Raw genomic sequence first — 24,595 nt, forward strand, 5'->3', positions numbered from 1 at the left:
CTCAAAGGTGGAGGGAGACCCAGGAGCCTGGGGGCAAGTGAGGCTAGGTCCCACTCCAGAGGAGGGTCAGGGTCAGCCAGAGGAAGGAGGGGCGGCCTCCATAGTTGCTTTAGAATTTGAGACTTACTGGGGCTCTTGGGTGTTTGACTCTCAGTTTCGGTTCAGGTCATGATCTCACAGTTTCGAGGGTTCGAGCCCCATGTCAGGCTCTGTGCTGGCAACACAGAGCCTGCTTGGGACCCTCTCTTTCTCCCTCTCTCTGCCCCTCCCCCACTCATGCTGTCTCTGTCTCTCTCAAAATAAATAAATAAATAAATAAATATCGAAAACAAAAGAGAATAAAACTGCTATAAAAATCCATGAGCATTCCCGCCAGCAATGAATGAGGGTTCCTATAGCTCCACACCATCACCAGCATTTAGTGTTGTGGATGTTTTGGATTTTGGCTATTCTAGTAGGTGGGTAGTAGTATCTCATTACTGTTTGAATCCCGAGCTGTGCTTTCTAAATCATCTCCAATGGTGGCTGCCAGAGGAGAACCCATGATTTACCTTGTCACCTGAAACCTTTTTATTCAGTAATAAAAGGGGGGCAATTGATATGAGGTCAGGTTCTTGCATTTCAAGCCAAATGTACAGGAGGAGACATCTGGGGGGGGGGGGCTCCCTTCATTCATACAATAGTCAATGTGCCCTGAAAACGGTGCCTGGAGTCAGTAGGTAATTTAGTTGCATTTGTTGAATGTATGAATGAATGAATGAATGAGTGAATGAGTGGATGAATAAATGAGGGCGTGAGGATCAGACCTGGCCCCAGACCCATGTTTTCAGCGGGAACAGTAGCCTTGGCCCTCATTCCCCCAAAGTCATCTTTGCAGCTCCCCACTGCACGGTGGTCCCATCTCTCGGGGACTGAGGCTGACCTCCACCCTCAGAACACCTTCTGTCCTGGCCATGATGAGTTGGCCCCAGTCTTGGGGCTGCACAGATTCAAGGGTGATTCATGAACTCCGTTGGAGCTGGCAGAGCAGGACGTGGGCAGGGGGCTGTGGGTCTGATGTTCCTAAGCTAAGAAAAGATTTGAAGAAAGATGACCAGCAAATTAGGACCTGGAGTGGAGGAATTCAGAGTCCCCTTCCAGCAAGATGAGATGAGACAGTGGTGCCCAGAGGAAGCCCAGCCCCAAGGCCTCTTCGCTGTTAGCCTCCACAGCATGGGTTTAGGAGGAGCCCAGGAGAGCTGTTGGGGCTGAATCTGGACCCCATTCTGGGTGGAGACTTGACTCCCAGACAGCCAGGCTGGGGCCCAGGGGGCACATAAGGAGACCAGCCATGAGGATCTGGAAGCCCAAAGCAGGTTGAACAAGCCAGACCGGTGAGCTGTAGGGAGAGATGCTTCAGAGGCCAGGCAGGGAAAGTGCTAGAAACTTCATCCTTTAGCCTCATTGGTTAAGAAAATATCATTCAGGGGGTACCTGGGTGGCTCAGTCGGTTAAGCATCTGACTTTGACTCAGGTCATGATCTCATGGTTCGTGAGTTCGAGCTCCACGTCAGGCTCTGTGGTGACAGCTCAGAGCTTGGAGCCTGTTTCGGATTCTCTGTCTCCCTCTCTCTCTGTCCCTCCCTTGCTTGTGCAATGTCTCTCTCTCTCTCTCTCTCTCTCTCTCTCTCAAAAATAAATAAGCATTGAAAAATACTGGGAAAAAAAGGAAGAAAAGAAAACACCATTCAGGACATATCTGGCATCAAACAGAACAAACCCAATGCCCCAGGTGCTGGCAGGGCCCTTCCCACTGTGGTGTCCTTTCTGGGTGGGGCTGCCACAGCTTCTCCTGCCCTGACCAGCTTCACCCTGTTCTTGGTGAACTTCCTCTGTGGTTGCAAAGCTCCTCAGAAGTACAGACCCTCCAGAGAGAGAGAGAGAGAAAAAAAAAAAAGAAGTAAGGACCCACGAGAAGGAGACTCATGGGGAAGGAGAAGTTGTGTTTCTTTCTTTTTTTTCTAACATACTTTTAAAATATAGATACATATATTGTTTTTTTTTAATTTTGTTAAAGTTTATTTATTTTTGAGAGGCAGAGAGAGAATGAGACACAGAATCCGAAGCAGCCTCCAGGCGCTGAGCTGTTAGCACAGAGCCTCACACGGGGTTCGAACTCACGATTCCCAAGATCATGACCCGAGCCAAAGTCAGATGCCTAACCAGACTGAGCCACCCAGGTGCCTCAAAATATATACATTGTTAAGTTTATTTTTTATTCTGAGAGAGAGAGGGAGAGGGAGAGGCAGAGAGAGAGAGAAGAGAGAGAGAGAGAGAGAGAGAGAGAGAGAGAGAGAATCCCAAGCAACTCCACAATGCCAGCAGAGACTGATGCAGGGCTCAAACCCACAAACCATGAGATCATGAGCTGAGCCAAAATCAAGAGTCAGGCTCTGAACTGACTGAGCCCCCTAGGCGCCCCAGCCGTGTTTCCTTCTTAGAAGAGCAATGTGTCCCTGTGCTCTCCACTTCTCTGTCTCCGCTAACTCTGGGTTACAACACGTGCTAAAGCGAACACATGAGGAACTGTGCCAGTCTAGAGCTGTTTAAGGGCATGGGGGCCTTGGCACCCGGCTCCTAGTGGAAACACATTTGCTGGAAAATGCTCCCCGGCCCCAGTACCTAATTTATAATTTCTGTCTTTCTCTGTACCCTGGACAGTGGGTGTAAGAGACAAGTTTTGCTTGACAGTTTTCATGGGAACCAAAGGGGTTCCCAGAAATGTGTGTGTGTGTGTGTGTGTGTGTGTGTGTGTGTGGTGGGGGGGAGGTGTTCAGGACAGACAACAGATGCCTACTCCAATGCATTCTCTTGGATGAAGTCCTGAGAGTAGCAATCCAACCACAGAATCTTCACAAAGACATAGAGGTTGTTGAATATCAACAGTAAGACACTATGCGAAAAGCTGGCATCAGGGCAGCAACTGTCAGTAGACTTGTACCCTTTTGGGCCAGCTGGCCTTGCCCCCCAAGAGCTGGTTGTCACCTGAATCTGGTTGCATCTTGAGGAGGCTGGATCCAGGGAAGTTTTCACAAAGGTGGACCTTTGGAGCTGGTGGACTGTGGACCTTGGTCCCCAAAAGAGTGACTCAATGGGTCTTAGTCTGACTCAAAGTCTGTCTTCTCTGGGCACAGTGGAATTTCAGGCCCACCACTGACCAGAGCTCCAAACCAAGCATCAAGTGGGAGAAGGTTTTTCATTGGCTGAAGGGCAAAGGGAAGGCACTATAGCTTCCCAGTGGATGGGGGTTTTTCCCAGCTTCCAGGCTGGGCACAGGAATTCGCTTCTCCTTTACCCACTGGTGAGGCATCTTCTTGTGGCCTCCTGAGGCTGAGAACCAGGGCCTACTTATTAGGACAAAGGGCAGGGTGGACAAGTCGCCTAGGTGTTCAGAGGGAAATATTCCTCATAGAACCAAGAGCTGAGGCATGGGGAAAATGGTGAGATGTTGCTCAGAGGGCACAAACTTTTAGTTTTAAGATAAATTCTGGGCTCTAATGTATAGTATGAAGACTATAGTTAATAATACTGTGCAGTATATTTGAAATTTGCTGATGGTGGATATTTTTTGTTTATTTATTTATTTTGAGAGAGAGAGTGCAGGGTAAAGCAGAGAGAGAGAGAGAGAGAGAGAGAGAATCCCAACCAGGCTCCGCACTGTCAGCACAGAGCCTGACGTAAGGCTCAGACTCACAAACTGTGAGATCATGACCTGAACTGAAACCAAGAGTCAGATGCTTAACCAACTGAGCTACCCAGGTGCCCCTTCACCATTTTATTTTTTAACGTTTATTTATTTTTGAGACAGAGAGAGACAGAGCATGAATGGGGGAGGGGCAGAGAGAGAGGGAGACACAGAATCGGAAGCAGGCTCCAGGCTCTGAGCCACCAGCCCAGAGCCTGACGCGGGGCTCGAACTCACAGACCGTGAGATCGTGACATGAGCCGAAGTCGGACGCTTAACCGACTGAGCCACCCAGGCGTCCATTTTATTTTTAAGTAATCTCTACAACCAGCATGGGGCTTGAACTCACAACCCTGAGATCAAGAGTTGCACACTCCACTGACTGAGCCAGCCAGGCACCCTATCTTAGACATTTTTAATCATTAATATTATTTAAACAAATTAATTATTAAGATTATTTACACATCATCATTTAGGAGAGGCAACATCACTTCCCTCAGACAGTTTTCCTGAATGCCCTCCCCAACCTTGAGGTAGTTTCTGAGGCCCAGCAGCCCTGAGGAACAGAGGCAGCACCCAGGAAGCCCCAGGCCTGGAGGGGTGAAGGGCAGGGAGCCCTGGGGAGCCAGGACAGAGGAAGAAGATGGGGGGTGGAGGTGAAGGAAGGCCGGCACTGGAGCTAGGCCCAAAGAGACTCCTGGTCCCTCTTCTGCTGGGCTGTCAGAGTGGTGTCCTCCCAGGGTAGAGGGGCTATGCCCCAGAACCAGGAGCCCACCATCTGTGTGTGTGTGTGTGTGTGTGTGTGTGTGTGTGTGTGCACGGGCATCTGTCAGGGTTCTCATGGGCACAAGTCATCCGAACCCAACCTGACTTAAGAAACAACACTATAAACCAGAAGTCTGGACATAAAATGTGCTGAGCTGGTGTCAGGGAAGACAGGGCTTGGGCTCCAGGCCAGCAGCTCTGACCATGAGCCCCATGGGGCAGGGGCATTTGCTGCCTGCAGGAATGGAACAGGTGCTGGCTCTCTGGCACCCCCTGACTCCCCAGGAGGGCCCTGTGCTCTGTCCCTGAGCTGTGCCGAGCAAAGAGGGTGCCCGGCTTCACCTTAGCACACCCAGCCTCAGTGACCGCGTCCTAAGGACTCAGAGGTATTTCTTCCACAGCCCACGTCTCCTCTGGAAATGGGGTCCAGGGGTCAGAAGGTTCTGTTCATCCGTCTTTCTGAGCGGCTGTGTCTTTGGTGAGAAGATCAAGGACAAGTTCATGTAGACAGACTGTCGTTACTGAGGCCCTTCAACCAAAGGACAACACCAACCAGTATGAGCAAGATGGGCACCTTCACGAACACCAGAAGGATGTAGCGGTTCCTGCAAGAGGGGACAGAGCGATCAGGCCCCAGGCACCCCAGGTGCTGTCACGCTTGCTTCCCTGACACAGTGGGCACTAGCCAGCCCAGCCAAGCCTGTGACCCTACTCTGGCCAAGCCCCGCAGCCCTACTCTGAAGGCTGCCATGAACCTTAATGGCCCAACCACAAGGGCATCTCAGAAGTAACTTCAACTTTTTGGTTTTTCTTTGTTCTGGGTCCACCTTCCTTTCTTTTTTCTTTATTAAAAATTTTTTTAACATTTATTTTTTGAGAGAGAGACACACAGAGCTAGAGCAGGGAAGGGCAGAGGGAAGAGGGAAACAGAATGCGAAGCAGGCTCCAAGCTCTGAGCTGTCAGCACACGAACCACGAGATCACGATCTGAGCAAAAGTCTGATGCTTAACTGACTGAGCCACCCAGGTGCCCCAGGGGCTCGTGTTCCTTTCTAATCGTCCTTTTTGTGGCTCCCCTTTTCCAGAGTGCCTCTTGGCACAGTAGGGTCCCTCACAACAGGCTGTGTGCCTGCTTCTGTGACTTCGCTATGTAGTGGCACGCACTAGGTCATCAGGCTTTTTTTGTTGACAACTAAATGGGCAGATGATGTTTATAGAGAAAAAGATTCTACAGAGTGGCTTCCCGGGGAGGGCTGGCATGGGGAGACAGGGGTGAGGAGTGAGATGGGCAGGAGCAATGGAGGGGGACACTTTGGGCCTTGACCTTGGCTGTGGCGGCTCTGGCATCATGTGAGGGCACAGAAGCAGAGTAGGAGAGGCCCCAAGTAGGGGTGGGTAAGGACGGCAGCCACTCACCTGCTGTAGGAGACAGACGATACCCCTGCATGGCCATTGGTGGTTCTCCTGGATAGCATGCTCGCCAAGGTGGTCAGAAGTGTTCCCTCTAGACACGGGCAGAGTCAGTCACAAGTTATGGGCACAGACAGGGCACTCGTGCGCGGCTAGTGCCCTGCTAGCCCTCCCCGGGAGCTGCCCTGCCCCTGCACTGGGCATTGCGTCTCTGGATACAGTCCCCATGCTTCTCCCTTGCTGCTGAGTCTTCAGAATTGCAGCATAGTTGCTTTCCATCACTTTAAAGTGTGACAAGAAGAAATAAAAACGAAATAAGAAGAAGCACTGCACTTGCTTGGGGGGAGAGAGATAAATCTTTCCACCTTCTCTCCGCTTATCCCTCTTAGGTGGGACTCTTGGCTGGGGGCAGGTCCCTGGTCTTTTCTCTCAAGTGGGGCCTGAGCTGGGCTCAAGGACAGGTGGTTCCAGAAGTGAGGTGCCCCAGTTATTTGGGTGGTAAGGAGGAGGAGGACTTTGGAGGACTGGTGAACCAGAGGGCACATTCTGGTTCATTCGTGAGCAATGGTTGTAATAAGTTAAACATCTTCATGAGGCACTATGAAGACGATTTATGGTGGCCTACTTGGTCATGGATTCCTGAGTCACCATGACCTGTTTTTTTTAGTTGAGTCCCAGGCCTGAGGAGACCCCAGGACTGCCAGAGGGGTCCCGTGACATTAGCTTAATGGCCAAAGCCTTCCTTTTGCCTTAAAGCATCCACTGTTACACCAGCCCCTTTCTGGGTCCCTCTAACTCTCTGCTCCCTCTTATGCAGCCAGGAAAAAATAGAGAAGAGAGTGACTGGGGTCCCACAGCCACTATGGATTGGCCAAGCTCCTGGGGTTCAGTGCTGGGGCCCTCTGGGCTTCCCCAGGTGTCTCCCCTTCTCCTCTCTGTGTAATGGCGGGTCTGGAGTGTGACTGTCAGAGAGTGACCATTTCCTAGAGTAATGTCTGCGGGCATCCAAGGTCAAGCCAGAACTCTGATGGGAGAATGTGGGGCTGCCAGGGCTTTCCGGTCCACAGGAAAGCAGGCCTGGGCTGTGGGCATCGAAGGCGGGGTCCACGTCCCCACCCCCACCCCAATGCTGGCCAGCCCTGCCCTGCATCAGCTGGATGCCTCAGGGAACCTCAGATGGTGATGGAGACGCTGTTCTCAGGCACTCAACTATTTTCCTTCTGCCCTCGGGCAGGAGGAACCTCAATCTTTCTGTCCTGAACACGAGGGCCTCACTGTGTACATGAGAAAGTTCTCACCTGGCTCAATGGTCACTCTGATAGGTGCCCCGAGGTCAGGTCCACTCTTGCTGATGCCGCACCAGTAAGTGTCTGTGTCATCTTGCCTGACTTTCTCCATGGTCACTGTGAGGAAGTGGTGACTCCGGTTGTCCCCAATGGACACACGGTCTCCCTTCACTTCTAGCTGTGATCCTGTGGTTTGAACGAGGATCCTGCACAACTCCCAGTATGCTCCACGACACCACCACTTCCTATAGGTATCCCATCTTGGTTGATAGTCACACCGCACAGTCACAGATCCGCCCTCTAAGCCCCTCACGGACTCTGGGCCTTGGATGGAGAGGCAACCTAGAAGACAGAATCCCAAGATACATCTTCTGCTACCTGAGCTCCATGGGCTCAAGTGGCCCCAGGCTGGTGTCCAAGGACTGATCCAGGGTCCTCGCCTTCTGGGCCACGCCCTGGCTCACCCTGAACATCCACCTCCTCCATCCAGCTTCCCTGTCAGCTCTCTTGGTGACAATGTCCCGGCCTCTTGGGTCCCTCATCTCATGGCCCTGCTCACAGCAACAAAACTCCCAAACCTCTGACACTGTCTTTCCTGGTCTTCTCAACTCAGCCCTCATTTAACCTCTTCCTTCTCTGACTGCTCATCTCAGAGGCCTCTGCTGATTTCTCTTCTTCCCTCTTTAAATCTTGGTGCAGACAGTGGTGTGTTGGTAAATAAATACTTAACAACTAGGCCTCTGGGGGAGAAAATCTCTGTCTGTAGCATTTTTCCAATTTCTGTAATGTAACTATTCCCACCCTGGCTGGTTTCAGACAATCGAGGCAATGTCAACGGCCACACAGCTCGAAAGAGAGGCCCCAAGTCAGTTGTTGTGAGTCAGTGTGATCCAGTCTGAGAACACCTTGGCAGTAGCCCAGGGTCCCCTCTCCAGGTCTCATGTTGTCCCACTTTATTACACCCCCATGGAGGGATTCCCCATTTCTATGATTTCAGTTACTGTCAATATGCTGATGGTCCCCCAAATCCCATGTTTGTGGCCCAAATTCTCCCCTTAGCTCCAGTCTACCATTTCCAGACACACACTATACATCTCTACCTCAAAATCAATAGTCACAGAACTAAATCCACCTGGAACTTGGTCTTCTTCAGTGTTTCTTTTTTCTAGTGGAGGGCTCACATAGCATGCTAGCAAAGGTCAACTGGGAGTGGGACGGGTTAAGGACAAGCACAAGTGCAAAGGGTATTCTTCTGCTCTGGGGACTGAGCCAGCTAAGCTGACCATATGTGGCTGGACAGACACTCTTTGTCCTTGGCAATGATCACTTGTGCCTTGGTCACATGGACGTGAACAATCACAGAGAAACAGAGGAACACAATGGAAGCCTCTCCTGACTGTCTTAGATGGAGAGCCTCAGGGCCAGGACAGGGAGGTGGGGGCGTCTGCATGGGGCAGAAGGAGTCAGGTCTGTGGTAGGTGAACCTCTTCACACCTCGAACCTTCTCCCTGATGCTATTTTAGGTCACTTGAGGTTTGCATTTGTGGTTGGCAGAATTATGCCCCACCAAAGACGTTGATGTCCTAATCCTAAGAATGTGTGAATATGTCACCTTACAGGGCCAAAGGGAATTTGCAGATGTGATTAAGTTATCAGCCTTGAGGTAGGGCGATTATCCTGCATTATTCAGTTGGGTCTGAGGTCGTCACCAAGGTCCTTATAAGATGAAAACGAGGGTGTCAGAGTCAGGGGGAGATCGGAAGATGCTACATTGCTGGCTTTGAGGGAAGACAAAAGGATCATAAGCCAAAGAATGTAGGCAGCCTCTCAAAGCTGAACAAGGTGAGAAAGAGGATTCTTCTCCAGGACCTCTGGAGGGACTCCAGCTTTGCCTACAACTTGATTTCAGCCAGTCAGACTATTTTGGACTTCTGACTTTCAGAACTGCAAGATAGTAAATGTTGTCATTTCAAGCCACTAAGTTTGTGGTAATTTGTTACAGCAGCCTTTGGAAATAAAAGTAGTATTCCATCAGTAGAATGAGCTCTATCTATGCTTTTCAAACCAACTGTATTTCAGGGAGCCTTGGTGGCTCAGTTGGTTAAGTGTCCGACTTTGGTTTGGGTCATGATCTCATGGTTCGTGAGTTCCAGCCCCACACTGGGTTCTGTGCTGACAGCTCAGAGCCAGAAACCTGCTTCAGATTCTGTGTCTCCCTCTCTCTCTGCCCCCCCACCCCACTCATACTCTGCTTCTCTCTCTCTTTCAAAAATAAACATTAAAAAATTAAAAAAAAAAAACAATTGCGCCACTAACGCACTTGAAGGAGATCTTGGCATCTTCATTAGTCCTGTCCTTCCCTTTTCCCTCTACAACTGGTTGGTAAACAAGTTAGTCAACTCTGCCTCAAAAATGTTTCTCAAAATGATTCTCTTCTTTCCTCCCCTCCGTTCGTGATGACAGCATGACACGGCAGAAAGGGAGTGAATGTGGACACAGAAAGACACGTCTACCGCACGCTACTTGGGAAATCTTGGGCAAGCTACTTAACTTCCCTGGGTATTGCTTCTTGGTTTGCAAAATGGCTGTGGTACTTTCCATTCTGCAGGTTGTTGTAACACTCAGGTACATGTCAAACCACAGACCATCTTTCGGAGTTTGCCTCACCAGTGAGAGACTGTCACCAAGTCAGGAGCTCATCTGGTGCCTAGATCATGGCTGTGGTATCCAGCAAGATTTCTCCACTGCACCCCCTTCTCCAGTGCCTTCTGCATATCACTGCTGGAGTCATGTGCTAAAACTGTCCCCATCCCGTCCTCAGCAGCACTTGTCATGAGCAGATCTCATGATCTCTTCTGCAACCACTTGCCACTGTCTCAGGATGATTTAAAACTCTTTAGTTGGGCATTCAATTTTTTTTCTTTCTTCCATTTAGATCCAAGTTCTCTGTCCACCACTGTTTCCTACCCCTCCTTGCCTCCACTGGACCTTATAGCCTGATGCCCCCAATTTTCTCTTCTCTGACCCTTCTCAGGGGCCATGTCACTGCTCACATCCTTTCTTCCATCTGGAAACCCTTCTCCAAGCCCAGCCTGCCTACTGGTCACCTTGTTCCCTTTCCCAACCAGAACTGCTTCGTCCCGTGGCTCCCATGCCTTTATAGGAACCTGGATGCTGCACTGGTATTTTGTTACCATTACCAGCCTCTCTCACTGTCTCCCTCACTAGGACACTGAGGAGCAGAGATTTTGAGAGAGAGGGACACAGACAGACTCAGTGTACATCTACATCTATATCTATGTAGATGGGAGAGACAGAGACAGAGACAGAGTGTGAGCAGGGGAGGGGCAGAGAGAGAGAGGGAGACACAGAATCCGAAGCAGGCTCCAGACTCTGAGCTGTCAGCACAGAGCGTAATGTGGGGCTCGAACCCACGAATGGTAAGATCATGACCTGAGCTGAAGTTGGATGCTCAACTGACTGAGCCACCCAAGTGTCCCAAGTTTATGATTGTTTTTACAAAGAACCTGGACATCAAGATCTTTGGACAGAATCATTCGATTCTGGCATGTGTAGGAAAAAAAAACAGGACAATAGTTGTTGTAAACTTTTATCAGTGGTCAGTGCTGAAATTGGGGTGGAGGGCAGAATTTCACTTCCCTTTTTTTTAAGTTTATTTATTTTTGAGAGAGAGAGAGAGAGACAGACAGAATATGAGCAGGGGAGGGACACAGAGAGAGGGAGACACAGAACCCGAAGCAGGCTCCAGGCTCTGGGTTCTGTCAGCACAGAGCCCGATGCGGGGCTCGAACCCACGAACCATGAGATCATGACCTGAGCTGAAGTCGGACACTTAACCAACTGAGCCACCCAGGCGCCCCCAGAATGTCACTTTCTAAATCATACATTTCTATTACGTGAGAATGTTTACAACATCACTAACAAAACAACTAAGAAAAAATGGTAATAAGCAGAAGAACTCAATTAGGAAAAAGGTTGCTAAGGGACACCAATGATGTAAATTAAAATCAAATGCAAGAGTCAGCAGAAAGGGCACCTGTGTGGCTCAGTTGGTTAAGTGTCTGGTCATGATCTCATGGTTAGTGGGTTTGAGCCCCGCATCAGGCTCTGTGTTGACAGCTCAGAGCCTGGAGCCTGCTTCAGATTCTGTGTCTCCCTCTCTCTCTGCTCCTCCCTCGCTCATGCCCTCTCTCTCTCTCTCTCTCAAAAATAAATACATATTAAAAAAAAGTCAGCAGAAATGGTCAGACATCAACAATATAGCTACAGTCCAAAGCCAAGACTCATTGTAGATGGTATTTGCCAACAATCAAAGAAGAGAGATGGAAGAGTGGAAGAGAGATGCCACTCCTTCAAAACCGAAGTGTCATTGACCATAGCTTTGTTAATTTAATCTGTCAGTAAAGCATTCATAACGTGACTGGGCTTGTTTTAAAAAGAAATATGTGCAGCACGCTTGGGTGGCTCAGTCGGTTAAGCATCTGACTTGCGCTCAGGTCATGATCTCACCATTTGTGGGTTCGAGCCCTGCGTCGGGCTCTGTGCTGATGACTCAAAGCCTGGAGTCTGCTTTGGATTCTGCGTCTCCCTCTCTCTGTCCCTCCCCCACTTGTGCTCTGTCTCTGTCTCTCAAAAGTAAATAAACATGAAGAAATTTTTAAAAACAAAATAAAATAAAAAGAAATATGTGGGAGGCTTTTATAAGCACAGCCCGCGATGGGCAGAACCACTCATCAAGTCTTTGTGTTTTGTCGAGAGTTGGTGTGAAGGAAGGACAGCCAGCAGTCAGCTCAGAGGAGGACTCGGGAGTGGGACCGATGGGTTTTCAAACCCTAAACTGTTTGAATCTCCATTTTTCCTATCCCTGACTCTGAGATGGAAATTCTCTCCCTTCATGTCAATCCCTCAGGGAAGTTTGCCCCATATGCATAATCCTTGGTGAATAGTCTTGTGTCAAAATCGAGAAAACAGTTGCTCTCTGGGTTGATAGCAAGTGACAAATGACACAAAATGGGCCAAAGGCAGCCAAGGGCAGGGCTCAGAGCAGAGGGGCTCACGTGGGTGTGGGATGTGCAGAGGGGGTTGAGCCCACCTTGCCCTGCAATGATGGGGCAGGTGTCCCTGCTGGGGTCCCCTTGCAACTGCACCAGCTCAGGCTCCAAAGAGTAATTTCTGGGCTACAGGTCTGTGGTTCTCTGCTTCTACGTGCAGATGCTTACTGAGCACCCATCTGTGCCAGCACCCTGCCTTCTCCTCTAGGTTGCTGCAGGACCACAAAACTGAACAGACAAGAATGTCCTACTGGAAGTTGGGTCATTCTGACCTCAGCCCATCCACATTCATTCTTTGTTTCACAGAAGTAACCCCAGAGTGTCTAATGGCCATTTGCTAGTGGGGTGGCTTTTCTTGCATCATTGACTACTTCACTCCCTTCCCTCATTAACTTGCAGAGTTGGAGGAGGATGAGGGACACCCTGTCTTGTCTCTGCGGCACCCGGCCTGCCCAAGTCAGAGCAGCCACTGTGCCTCTCAGCCTTCGTCTGGAGGAGAAGACAGTGTGTGTGGCTTATTGTATGTGAGCCTGTGTGTGCACGTGAGTGTGTGTCTAACTCTGTATGAGTGTGTGAGAGCACAGATGTGAATGGGGGTGTTGTGCATCTGACTCCACTGTGTGTATGTTGTGTGTGGGAGCCCAGGCAGCTCACCCTTACCCTTGGCCTCCTGCTGAGCTGGATGTTGGGATTAAGAGAGGAGCAGATGGGGGTCTCTGAACTCAAATGCACAGGTAGAGTCCTGGGGGAGATGCAGGCATTCTGAATTGCTGTTCTTTGGGAATTCTGGGACATTTGGAGTCCCGCCTAAGGAGCGTAAAAGTCACAGAGAAGCTGCTGCCCTCCCCACCCATCTGCAGGCATTATCATGGGCTTCCTCATCATTGATAAAATCAACAATGGTGGCAATAATTCGAGAATGACCACAGCCCTCATCTATTTATATCTGATCCGAATAACAGGGTCCCACAATGTTACAGCTAGGAAGGGCTTCAGGGACTTTCATTCACACCAGAAATCCAGGTCTTAGAGCAATGAGGGACTTGCTCGTGTCACATGCCCCTGTCAGGACTGGAACTCCAGTCTCCCCACTCCCTAGCTATGCCCTTTTTGGGGGATCCCTGTGGACCAGTCTGTTTTGCCAGATGGTCAGTCTCCTGGCCCAGAGAGAAGACTGTGTGACCCACACACAGAGCATCTGTTCTGTAAACCTCTGAACTGTCCCTAATGTCTTTTCGGTGTGCAGTGGCTTTCCAAGGAGGAAAAGATACACAACCCATCTCCCATCTCCCACCTGGGTTCCTGAGCAATTTTCTCTTTGAAAGGCTTGATTCCTAGGCCTGGCCTCCAAGGGCCTTCGTAATCTTGTCTTGTGTGTTTCCAACCTCACGACCAACCAGTCACCCCATGGCCCCCTGCCCACTATGGGCCCCCTGCCCACTGTGGGCCCTCAGCCCACGAGTGCCCCATCCTTTCTCAAGCCTCCATGTCTTGGCCAAGCACTCCCCTCTCCCTGGAATGCTCTTCTCCCTTCTCTGCTTGAAGGGTTGATCCCTTTCTTCAAGGTTCATCAAACGGATGCTGTCTGTATGGTCCTCTTTTTAATTTTTTTTAATGTTTATTTATTTTTGAGAGGGAGAGAGACAGAGCATGAGCAGGGGAGGGGCAGAAAGAGAGGGAGACACAGAATCAGAAGCAGCTCCAGGCTCTGAGCTGTCAGCACAGAGCCCAACGCGGGGCTCGAACTCACGAACCATGAGATCATGACCTAGCCAAAGTCGGACGCTTAGCCAACTGAGCCACCCAGGCATCCCATGGGGTCCTCTTTTTAATGGCCAGCCCTGTTTCCCTTTTCCCTTCACTTCCTCAGGGCCTGGAGTATGCCTGGCACAGAGTAAGACCCCAGTATGCTTTTGCTGAATAAATGAAAAAGAGCCACTTCTCATTTCTCCAGATATGACACTTCCCCTTCAGCCTGGGGTCGCTATCCATCCCCTGCCCTGCCCTAATAGTACGAAGTCCCCAGGGCCCCAGCCGCGCTCACCTGGGAGGCTGAGAAGAAGAACTAGCGGCAGCAGCATGGTCCTGCCTCTCGGGCTCCTTGTCCCTCTGGATCCACAACCGGAGCTCACACTCGGATCCCAGCTGGACTCTCAGAGCTCTGCCGGAGCCCCAGCTTGCACTTTGTTTGACTGGACCGCCTTTGAGTTTCTTACCTATTCACTTCCTTTTATAGAGTATTTCCTGCTTTTAATTATTCAGCAAACTGGGTGCAATTTCTTAGAAGGGCCAGATCACAGGGCACGGAAGTCCCCACTACGTAGGAAAGAGGAGACAGGGCTGTGCAGAGTGAGGAGGGGCAGGACGATGTGTTTCTGCAGAAGGGTCTCAGCAGGATGCATCGGACCCATTGGGCTTAGGGCCCAAGGGGTACAATAGCCTGCATGTCAGCTCCAGAAACATTTCTCTACCACAGCAGTGGGTCCCAGCAGCGGGGAGCAGAGCCTCCTTCCCACTCAGGTGTCAGGTGAGCAACCTTGGTGCACTTAGAGATGCATTTGCTCAGGCATTACAACCAAGGGCATAAAAGTGCAGGCTATAGGATCAGACAGACCTGGGCTTTAACCCCAAGCACCGCTTACAAGCTGTGTGGCCACAGACAACCTATTGAGCCTTTCTGAGCCTCAGTTTTTGTATCTGTAAACTGGGCTCGCAAGAGTTGTTATAGGAATTAAGTGAGAAAAGGCATGCAAAGTTTTGAGGACACAATCCTGGGATGGGGCTAGCACTCTACATTATTATTAGTGCCCCGGGTAAAGCTTTAGATGCTAGATAGGCAGTCAGACATAATAAGCCTAGGGCAGGAGGCTGAGAGAAGGCTGGTGAACTGGGTTCTCTAATTAGTAATAAAGCAAATTCTAGCCTTAACCTGACCTAATTTAATTGGGATCTTGATTTATAACCCAGTAGCTAAAACTCTTAAAGAACAGCTTTGTGTTTTTTTTTTAATTTTTTTTAACGTTTGTTGTATTTTTTGCGAGACAGAGCACAAGAAAGGGAGGGGCAGAAAGAGAGGAAGACGCAGAATCCAAAGCAGGCTCCAGGTTCTGAGCTGTCAGCACAGAGCTCGACATGGGGCTTGAACCCACAAACGCAAGATTGTCACCTGAGCTGAAGTCAGACACTCAACAAACTGAGCCACTGAGACACCCCCCTCCCTTTTTTTAAATTTTTAAACTTAAAAAAATTTTTTTTAATGTTTATTTTATTTCTGAGACAGAGACACAGCGTGAGCAGGAGAGGGGGACACAGAATCTGAAGCAGGCTCCAGGCTCTGAGCTGTTGGCCCAGAGCCCGACATGGGGCTTGAACTCACAGACCATGAGATCATGACCTGAGCCAAGGTTAGATGCTTACTGACTGAGCCACCCGGGTGCCCCTTGAAGAACAACTTTGGGGAACAGATGAAGGTATTTCTTCCCAGGTGTCCAGAGCCAGCTGTGGAGAGAGAAGGTCTTCCTGGAAGTCCTGGGGTCTGGGGCACATTCGGAAAGGCTGAGAGAAGAAGAAGGCTCAGTCCTGTAGTGACACACAGCATATTACCGATCTACAGTAATCAAAACAGTATGGTACCGGCATAAAAACCTCTAGATCAGAATTGAAAGCCCACAAATAGCTCCCCACATGTAAAGTCAACTAACCTTTGACAAGGGAGCCAAGAGTGGCCAAGGGGGGAAGAAGAGTCTGCTCAAGAAATGGTGATGGGAAAACTGGAGAACCACGTGCAGAACAACGGACTTGGACCCCTCACAAATGCTGACTCCAAATGTTGATTCAGACTTAAATGTAACACCTGAAACTGTAAAACTCTTAGGCGGAAACAGGGAAAAAAGCATCTTGACGTTGGTCTTGGCACAGAGTTTTGGAAATGACATCAAAATGACATCAAAAACACAAGCAACAAAAGCAAAAATTAATAATAAGTAGGACTGGGCTGCATATTAAAAACTTGCTTGTTTTTTAAATGTTTGTTTATTTATTTTGAGAGAGAGCATGTGTGAGTGGGGGAGGAGCAGAGAGAGAGAGAGAAACAGAATCCCAAGCAGGATCCACACTGTTAGCACAGAGCCTGACTCGGGGTTTGAACTCATCAACTGTGATATCAGGACCTGAGCTGAAACCAAGAGACTTATGACACCTGGCTGATTTCTAGACCACAAGGGCGGGGGTGGGGGGGTGGTGGCGCTAAGGAATGGGGTGTGTCTCTCTTGGTCCTGCGCCCTCGTTATTTACCAAGTCCACACCTAACTGTGAAGGTCCCACCAAGTGCCAGGCACTCTTCTGTGGATACAGCTCTGAGCCACTGAAACACAATCCTGCTCTGACAAAAGTGGGGGGATTCACATAAGGACTAGGTCGACACACTCATCAAGATAAGTGTGCATGTTCGTGATGAGTTGGATGCTTAACCAACTGAGCCACCCAGGCGCCCCTCATATTAGAGTCTTGTGCACAGCAAAAGAAACAATCAATAAAATGAAAAGATAGCCAAAAGAATGGGAGAAAATATTTGCAAGTCATATATCAGATAAGGGGTTAATATACCAAATATATAAAGAGTTCATGCAACTCAATAACAACAATAAAAATAACAACTTCTATAATGTGATTTGGCTTTTTTTTTTTTTTTTTTTTTTTTTAATATGTTGGAGAGTCACCTGGGTGGCTCAGTTGGTTAAGCGCCTGACTCCTGGTTTCGACACACGTCATGATCTCACGGTTTGTGTGTCCAAGGCCTGCATCAGGCTTTGTGCTCATAGCTCAAAGTCTGGAGCCTGCTTCAGATTCTGTGTCTCCCTCTCTCTCTGACCCTCCCTCCCTCCCTCACATTCTGTCTCTCTAAAAAATAAATAAACATTAAAAATTATTTTAAAAAGAGTATGCATTTATTGGATACATTCTTTTGTGTCTATGATACATTGCAAGAAAAAAAGTTACCAAAAAAGTTTACAGAGTATTCTTTTTTTAAAATTTAATTTAATTTAATTTTTTAAATTTACATCCAAATTAGTTGGCATATAGTACAACAATGATTTCAGGAGTAGATTCCTTAGTGCCCTTTGCCCATTTAGCCCCTCCCCCTCCCACAATCCATAACCTTCAGTTTGTTCTCCATATTTATGAGTCTCTTCTGTTTTGTCCCCCTCCCTGTTTTTATATTATTTTTGTTTCCTTTCCCTTATGTCCATCTGTTTTGTTTCTTAAAGTCCTCATAGGAGTGAAGTCATATGATTTTTGTCTTTCTCTGACTAATTTTGCTTAGCATAATACCCTCTAGTCCCATCCACATAGTTGCAAAGGCAAGATTTCATTTTTTCTGATTGTCGAGTAATACTCCATTGCATATATATACCACATCTTTATCCATTCATCCATTGATGGACATTTGGGCTCTTTCCATACTTTGGCTATTGTTGATAGTGCTGCTATAAACATGGGGGTGCATGTGCTCTTCGAAACAGCACACCTGTACCCTGTGGATAAATGCCTAATAGTGTAATTGCTGGGTCGTAGGGTAGTTCTATTTTTAGTTTTTTGAGGAACCTCCATACTGTTTTCCAGAGTGGCTGCACCAGCTTGCATTCCCATACAGAGTATTCTGATAGAAATGTGGACAACAGCTGGATGTATTGGTCAGAAGGCCGTTCCCATCCATGAGGGGCGCTGTGTTCCCGGACAGATCATCAATGGGCAATAGGTGTTACTGGTCTTCATAATTAGGCTGACTCCGCCCGTCCCCCAGAACCCCTCTGAGGTCTGGTCACCCAGAGGACCACACTGAGCATGCTTAGAAGCAGGGGCACCTCCAGGAAGACCAGGAGCAAGAAGTTGACGCTGCTGAGCAGGGACCTGTGGGGGACACAGTGACAGACAGTGAGCCACATCCTCAGGGAGAGGCCCTGGTACCCTCCGCTTTCCTTCTGTCCCTGTGCCCATGTCCTGAGGCCCCAACAACCCATGCGGAGATGAGTCCCAGGTGGGTCCATGGCATGGCAGCCCCACACTAGAGACTGCTTCCGTACCCCTCAGGCTAACAGGTGGCCTTGAGACAGGACGGTGGACACGAAAAAGGGCCCGGCCCCTGGAGTGATGTGAGGGAGGCCCCAGGGAGTGACGTGGGACCTGGGCCAGGAAGAGGGTTCTACCTCAGCCTTCTGCATTGGGGGTTACCCTGTCTGTGGACTAGAAATCAGTATCAGGGTTATTTGTCTGGTGTCTGCTCTCCCGTAAACAGTATCTCCCACGAGGGCTCGGAAATGTTAGTTTTATTCGCAATGAGCATCTGGCACCTGTGTGGCACCTGGTTCAGTGGCTGATGATAGAAGGGACAGATGACATGGCTCAGTTCTCGCCTCCCTCAGAGGCCTGGTGTTCGACAGGATGCCACTCTGGTCAGGGCTTGGGGGACGGGGGAAGGAGGGGGCACAGGGCAGGGCCACCGGCCCCCAGAGCACCTGGCCTGGGCCGAGCCCTGAAGGTGTCTTTTGTAAAACTCTTGATGCTTGCTCTTACCTCTCCCTGGAGCCCCATTTCTGCAGACACCTGAGTGGCGACTCCCTAAATCCTGCAGGTCCCCAGTGAAATGTCCTCTCCCTCGTGGTTGTGTATTAAATAGCTTGCCTGTCCCCCTCCTGCACGTGCCCTCCCCGACCCCTCTGATGGATTTTTTCCAAGCACTCATCATGAATACGCACTTATCATGATGAGCATGTTGACTTAGTCCTTGTGTGAATCCCACCCCTCACTTTTGTCAGAGCAGGATGTGTCTCAGTGGCTCAGGGCTGTATCCACAGAAGAGTGCCTGGCACTAGGTGGGACCCTCACAGTTAGGTGTGGACTTGGTAAATAATGAGGGTGCTGGGCTGAGAGAGACGCACCCTCATTCCTCAGCTCCCCGTGTGGTCTAGAAATCAGTCAGGTGTCATAAGTCTCCCCATGAAAGCCTCTTACCCGGGATGTCGGCTGGGACTGGGGGTCTCTTGTTGGATCGCAGTGCTCCCCGTGGGTGCTGGCAGGGTTTTGTGAAGGCCTGGGGGGCTGGTGGACCTCATGATGCTGGGGGCTTCAGTGGAGCCTGAGAGGGAAGCACACATCAGGCCTGCCGCCCTCCCCCTGGGTCTCCCACTCGGTCAACTGTGTGGTTCTGACTCACAGAGTCCTGGTCACTCAGAGATTCCAGTGCATGGACAGAACACATGGCTTCAGGCTCAGCCACAGCCACACCATGTGCACCCCGGCAGAGGATGGGGTGAGGTTTACTCTGTAGAGATTGTAGGAGATATGTCTGGGGTGAGGATCACAAAAGAGCACATTCAGCAGAGTCTGCGATGAGTGACGGAAACCCTGGCCCTCAGTGCACTCGGCCCCCAGAACTGTCAGCCAGGCCTACGAACCTGGGCGGCCCTTGCACAGTCCTCTCTGGGGGAGGGAATGACCAGAAAGAACGATCTAGGGAGACAGACACACACCCAGTGGACCCCATAGAAAGTGGCCTGTCTTAAAGCCAATGAGAAGAAGGCCTTTGCCTCAGGTCCCCAGGGACGCCTGTGGACACTCAGCTCCTCACTGTTGAGTAGAAACCAACAGAGGGCATGGGAGGGAAATGCCTCATGTATGAGAGACAAACTAAGACCCACAAGAAGGACCTCAGAGTTCCCACAGAGGAACCAGGGACAACAGCAGAATAAGAACACGAGATAAAAATCCACAGACTTAGAGGGATGACCTTCATTTGGTTCTTAGGAAACAAAAACAGGGTTCTATTAAAGAAGACTTATTCGGTATATTTGGGACCATAAGACCTGAGAACTCATTTTCTCCTCCTTCTCCTTTGTCTGAGGGGAGCCATTTCAGGGGTTTCTCTGGGTTCCCTCCTGTGGGGACGAGGTGCCAGAAGAAGAGGGGGAGGGTCAAGTTGGAGGGCGGGGTGGTTCCCAAATGGTCACAGAAGCTCCAGATCAGGGTCTGGAGCTCATTCTTGGGCCGTCTCGAGGTTGCTGCAGACCTTGAAAATCACAGCTGTGAGGCTGGGGCCCCAGGAACCATCCATGACATAGTGATGTTCTCTAGGGCCCCAGGGTCATGGGCAGCCTATAAGGGTGAAGAAGAAATATCTGAGGGGTCCTGTTTCCCATTGGGAGGATAGAGAGATTCCAGGAGGAGACTAGGGTCCCTTTAGAGTAGACAGGACTCTTGTCAGGGCAGGAAGGCAGCTGACCTCAGACTCGGGGCCTCTCCCATCCCCCTTCCCGGGAGAGCTTTAGGCTTGACAGTGTGTCAGGGTGTGGCATACAGAGGCACCTACGACAGCCAGGGGTGTGCTTGTGTGAGTGTGCAGACAACACAACACATGCACACATGAATGCACATACATCTAGACACACACATGTGGACACGCCCACAAGAGCACATACATACACCTCCCCGGTGTCCCGCGTCACCAGCCCCATCCTCTCCCTGTTCTTCTAGCCTACGTGTCACCACTTTCCTGAAGGTTCGGGGTGACTGGCCCCAGTCTCAGGGTCCCTAGTACTGGTGCTGGGGGAGGGGTGTGTACAGCTCACCTGGGGTCACAGACACCACAATGTGGACGGCGGGGTCTTGCAAGTATCCTCCTAACCATGATGTATCGATCCCACACCGATATATTCCTGCATCATCCTCTGTGAGGTTCTCCAAGGTCACTGTGAAGGTGAGGCTTGCAGGATGGTCCCTGATGGACACGCGGCCATTCCTCACTTCTCTGTTTGACACTTTGGTCTCCACAGTTTTCCAAAAACATGGCCTTTTGCACCAGTATTTGGAAACTTCTCTTAATTGCTCTTCATATGAACATTGCACTCTCAGGGATCCCCCCACAGTGCCCGTCACGGAGGTGGGGCCACTTATAGAGGAACAGCCTGGAAAACACAGCCAAGTGTGGGCCCCTCATCAGATGGGCCTGGGTCAGTGGGCTTGGGGTCAAGGTGCCTCTTGGGTCCCTCAAGGGCCCTCAGGATCTGGAGGAGGCCTTGGCAGGAGACAGTCCTTTCCTGAGACCCAAGGGAGAGGATGTCACAGAGTGGACAAGGAGAGGCTGTTCATGGTGTGTGTGTGTGTGTGTGTGTGTGTGTGTGTGTGCCCGCGTGTGCACATGATGCTCCAAGACATCACTTCTGACTGTGACAATGATGTTAATGGTGGACACAGATTCCCTCTCATCGGTGCTGCTCAGTCCAGGACAGTGGACAAGATTCACCTGCTTCATGCATTGAATCCTACTGGTCACTGCTGAGGCAGTAGCTGGCCGCTCCTGGAATTTTCTCTGTTCTCCCTCCTCCCTCCCACATCCTCCTTCCTTCCCCTTGGGTCCCTCTCTCCCCACCTCCCCCTGCCCTCCCTCCCACCAAGGGCCGACTTCCCTGCCCAGGCTCAGCCCCACTCACCTGGGACCTGTAGAAGGAGTAGAGCTGTAGGCAGCCATGCCCTCCCATTCCCCAGGGTCATTTCTATGGCACAGACGTCACCCACAGCAATGTCAGGCTCCTGAGGGGGAACACTTTCAAGCCTCCTCACAGAAGGTCTGGTCTCCACGTCCCACTTCTGCTTTCCTAGGCCTCTTTGGTTCCTTGTTCAGTCTGTCTTTGGTCCCCACAGTCTTCTTCCATGGTCACTCGAACTGGTCAGGGTGGAGGAAGCTTGGGGACAGAAGAGCATGGGCTGGTGCAGAGCCCAGGACCTGGTGCCCTGCGTGCTTCTCAATCTGTGGACAGGTCCTGATCCGGGTCCAGGGCCGGCGTGGGATTGCCATCCCTCTCCACAGCCCACAGCTGCTCCTCTCACTATCCACATTCACCCCCACACTACGGAGCCACATCAGAGCATTTCCTCCTCAGTGGGCCACCCACACCCTTGTGACACGTCACTTCCTTGTGCTCAGGAGGTAAAGGCCAGAGCACCCATCAGTGGTGACCACAGTGGTGTCAGGACCCCCCCAACCTGCAGCTCCAAGCACTTCCACAGTCCCCCATGGGACCCCTGCTCTCCTCTAGCCACACAGGTTGGCACTGTGACCTCACATTCCTTCAAAGGTCTCATTTTGGGGTGCCTGAGTGGCTCAGTCGGTTGAGCATCTGACTTTGGCTCAGGTCATAATCTTGAATCTTGCAGTTCAAGAGTTCAAGCCCTGCTTCGGGCTCTGTGCTGACAGCTCAGAGCCTGGAGCCTGCTTCAGATTCTGTGTCTCCCTCTCTCTCTGTTCCTCCTCTGCTCACACACTATCTCTCAAAAATAAATAAAAAATTTAAAAAAAGGTCTCATTTTGACTCTGGGTTCCCAACCAGGGTACAAATCCCTCAGGCTGTGTTTCTCTGTTCTCCAGACATAGACATGGAGCAGCTGTCACCAACATGAGGACCTCACTTTTTACTTTCTTCTTTGGAAAGTCCACTCTGCTGTGACTTGCAGGGGAGAGTACTGAGAATGGACAAGAGGATGCAGGGATTGGAGGTACTGATGAGAAAATGGGGACACGTGAAGCTGAGGCTGGGCCTGTCCTCTCCAGCCAGTGGCACAGAGGGGTGGTTGTGTAACAAGGTGGTGGTTCACCAAACACAAGTTGCTGCTGTCTCTTTTGGGTTCACGGTGGTGACTGGGCGTCTCTTCAAGGTGCAGGATGGGGGAAGGTCCTTGCCTGGAGGTGAGGAGGCAAGTCTATCTTAACTCAGAGTGGCTCATTCACATGACGTGATGGATTTGGGATGAGTTTACCTTGGAAATGGTAGTGAAGCAGGTCAAGGTTCAGGGCCCAACATCTTGCCTGGGTTGTGCCAGCTTCTCAGCATTGTCATGCGCAACCAGGTCTACACAACAAAGTCTATCAACTTCCCCCTAAACACTCTCTCCCCAGATCTGGTCCTCTCCTGCACTATCTTATCCTGATCAAAGACAACAATATTTCCAGTGTTATTGCAACCAGACCACGACACCAGGGATTCCTCTCTCTGTCACTCCACTTAATGCTTATTCTAGCACTTTCCATCTTCCTATTTCCTCTCTTCCCCCTGACATTACAACTGTACTCTCTCTTCCCAGTGCGATGGTGACATCCCTGTTCTTCCTTGTCCCCCCAGTGCCTTGACCTTCCTCTTTCCCACTCATCAGCAAGAGAGTACTTCAACAAAAGTCAATAGTAGCTAGTACTCTTTGTCCCATGCCCTTCAGATCAAATCTACTCTTCTTGGTTGGTCTACATAGCCCAAGAGGACTCAGCCACTGCTGGGTTCTGCAATTCCATCTTGCCCCCCTGCCCCAGTGTGCCCTGTGCTCCAGCCACAGTGCCCGTCCTGCCCCAGGGCCTTATCACTTGCTTGTTCCTTTCCTTGGATCCTTTGCCCACCTCTTCTCATTGCTTGTTCCTTCTTACCCTTTAGATTTCACCTTGGATGTCACCCCTTCAGAAAGCCTTCCCTGATCACCCTTCCTAGGGTCACCCTGTTGTCTAAATCACTGGTCTCTGTTTATTTCCTCCATAATTCACCAAACCTTGTTATTATGTTTTATTTTGGTGGTTTCTTTCCACTCCCCCACCCCACTAGGATATATCATAGCAACATTTGGGATCTGTTGTATTCACCACGGAATAACCCGGTGCCCAACTGTAGTATGTGACAAATGGTCGGCTTATGATAAATATTTGCTATATGAGTGAATGAGTGATTGAGTAAATAAACGAGAACTGAATTGGCTGCAGACACTGACCCCAGGCAAGTCCAACTAGATTAGATATCTATTGCTGCATAACAAATTCCCCCAAAACTTAGCAGATAAAAATATCAAACAATTATTACCTCACACTTCCTGAGAGTCGCAAATCTGAGAGTGGCTTATCTGGGTGGTTTGGTTCAGGGCATCTCTTTCATGAAGTTGTGGTCAAGATGTTGGCCAAGGCTATACTCATCTGAAGGCTGGACTGGCCTAGAGGATCTGCTTCCAAGATGGCACACTCACATAGCTGTTGGCAGGAGACCTCAGCTCCTTGTGCAAGAGAACTGCATGAGTGTTTTCATGATATGGAAACTAGCTTCTCCCAGAGTGAGTGATCCCAGAAGGAGCAAGGCCCAACACATTTATGATTGATCCTTGAAAGTCCTATACAATTGCTTCTGCCTGGGTGGTTCAGTCGGTTGAGCATCCGAATGGCTCAGGTCATAGTCCCACAGTTCATGGGTTTGAGCTCTGTGTTGGGCTTTGTGCTGATAGTGCAAAGCCTGCTTCGGGTTCCCTGTCTCCCTCTCTCT

The 24,595-nt window shown here is 50.1% G+C and overlaps 2 protein-coding genes across 4 annotated transcripts; both read right to left on the reverse strand.

Annotated features, from left to right (window-relative positions):
- Positions 1-292: 292 nt before the first annotated feature.
- On the reverse strand, positions 293-15,247 carry LOC102961981 (CMRF35-like molecule 7). Of its 3 annotated transcripts, none has more exons than XM_042967762.1 (4): positions 14,302-15,247; positions 7,198-7,527; positions 5,906-5,993; positions 293-1,067 (listed from the first exon to the last, which is right to left on the reverse strand). In XM_042967762.1, exons 1-4 carry the CDS (start codon positions 14,336-14,338, stop codon positions 1,001-1,003), a joined length of 522 nt encoding a protein of 173 aa, XP_042823696.1. In that variant the 5' UTR covers positions 14,339-15,247; the 3' UTR covers positions 293-1,000. The 3 variants fall into 3 exon arrangements, with proteins under 3 accessions (XP_042823696.1, XP_007091282.1, XP_015397119.1); XM_007091220.3 differs by lacking the exon at positions 293-1,067 and adding an exon at positions 4,099-5,094 and having other exon boundaries at positions 14,302-15,245; XM_015541633.2 differs by lacking the exon at positions 293-1,067 and having other exon boundaries at positions 5,455-6,180; positions 14,302-15,243.
- A 2,585-nt stretch (positions 15,248-17,832) lies between these two features.
- CD300C (CD300c molecule) lies at positions 17,833-22,205 on the reverse strand. Its single transcript, XM_007091221.3, has 4 exons — positions 21,743-22,205; positions 20,882-21,217; positions 19,269-19,392; positions 17,833-18,167 (listed from the first exon to the last, which is right to left on the reverse strand). Exons 1-4 carry the CDS (start codon positions 21,801-21,803, stop codon positions 18,035-18,037), a joined length of 654 nt encoding a protein of 217 aa, XP_007091283.1. The 5' UTR covers positions 21,804-22,205; the 3' UTR covers positions 17,833-18,034.
- Positions 22,206-24,595: the final 2,390 nt, after the last annotated feature.

The sequence above is a fragment of the Panthera tigris genome, chromosome E1, assembly GCF_018350195.1.
Source record: "Panthera tigris isolate Pti1 chromosome E1, P.tigris_Pti1_mat1.1, whole genome shotgun sequence".
Taxonomy (NCBI): Eukaryota; Metazoa; Chordata; class Mammalia; order Carnivora; family Felidae; genus Panthera; species Panthera tigris.